General features: G+C 34.6%; 1 protein-coding gene across 1 annotated transcript in view; it reads right to left on the minus strand.

Moving 5' to 3' along the window:
- Positions 1-913: 913 nt before the first annotated feature.
- LACBIDRAFT_335365 (uncharacterized protein) overlaps positions 914-984 on the minus strand; it is a gene marked incomplete at both ends in the record, with an annotated part of 1502 nt that continues 1431 nt past the window's right edge. Inside the window, one exon of the mRNA XM_001890242.1 lies at positions 914-939. Coding sequence (XP_001890277.1) covers positions 914-939 — 26 coding nt within the window. The remainder of the gene's footprint in view (positions 940-984) is intronic.

Raw genomic sequence — 984 nt, forward strand, 5'->3', positions numbered from 1 at the left:
AAAGCGGTTGTTTGTACAAAGCGAGGCGGAGTCTGGGAAATTTGGAGAGGTGTCTACGTTTTTGCATCTTGCTGTAAGCTTTTATTTTGATATTTCTTTACTGCTTCCAAGTTTAAAACTTTACATTTTTCTTCATTTTTTTCTTGGTGTTTTTTGACTGCCTCCAAGTGGCTGGCCTTGTATTTCTCTGGGCTTTTTTCCTGGTATTTTTTAACTGCATCCAAGTTGCTGGCCTTATATTTCTCTGGGCTTTTCTCTTGGTGTTTTTTAACTGCCTCCAAGTGGCTGGCCTTATATTTCTCTGGACTTTTTTCTTGGTATTTTTTTGACTTATTTAAATTAATAGCTTTCTTTTTTTCTGTCTTGTCTTTCTCATCTATAAATTCAAATATTTCTACATATTCTTTACATGATTTACACTTGTGACTTTCAATAATGCTCTGAATTTCTAAGCTTTTTGACTTGGAATGAAGTTTGATGTTATGGCATTGAGCAATAAATTTTAAGTTAGGAATGCTCAAGTGGGAAATGAGCTCTGTAAGGGGCATCTTACAAAGTAAAGTTGGACTTTTGATACTCTTCAATGTATGGACTTCAGATTCAGGTACATAGTCTGAATATTTATACATCCCTCCTGTATTCACCTCATTTATAGCAAATGAAGAAAGCTTCTCAGCTGAGAATATACCTGCAGGGCCACCCCCCAGTATTTCACGTTTAGTTACCAAGTCATTATGTGGATTGAAACTTTGTGTTGGTTTAAACCCTGGAAGCTCCAGCTCCAAAAAGAATACTACAGATAAAGCAAATATCATGATACACAAATTTTTTGTGATTTTTGTTGAGAACTTGAAATACTGCAAAGCTGAGACATGGTGGAATATTATCAAATACACAATGTAATTTGCAAAGTTTAAAATAGTAGAGCATCCACCAATTCTTTTCATAAGAGTAGCAAAGTCATGAGATCTCAATATATTTCTT

The sequence above is a fragment of the Laccaria bicolor genome, genomic scaffold (genome assembly GCF_000143565.1).
Source record: "Laccaria bicolor S238N-H82 LACBIscaffold_84 genomic scaffold, whole genome shotgun sequence".
NCBI classification, from domain to species: domain Eukaryota; kingdom Fungi; phylum Basidiomycota; class Agaricomycetes; order Agaricales; family Hydnangiaceae; genus Laccaria; species Laccaria bicolor.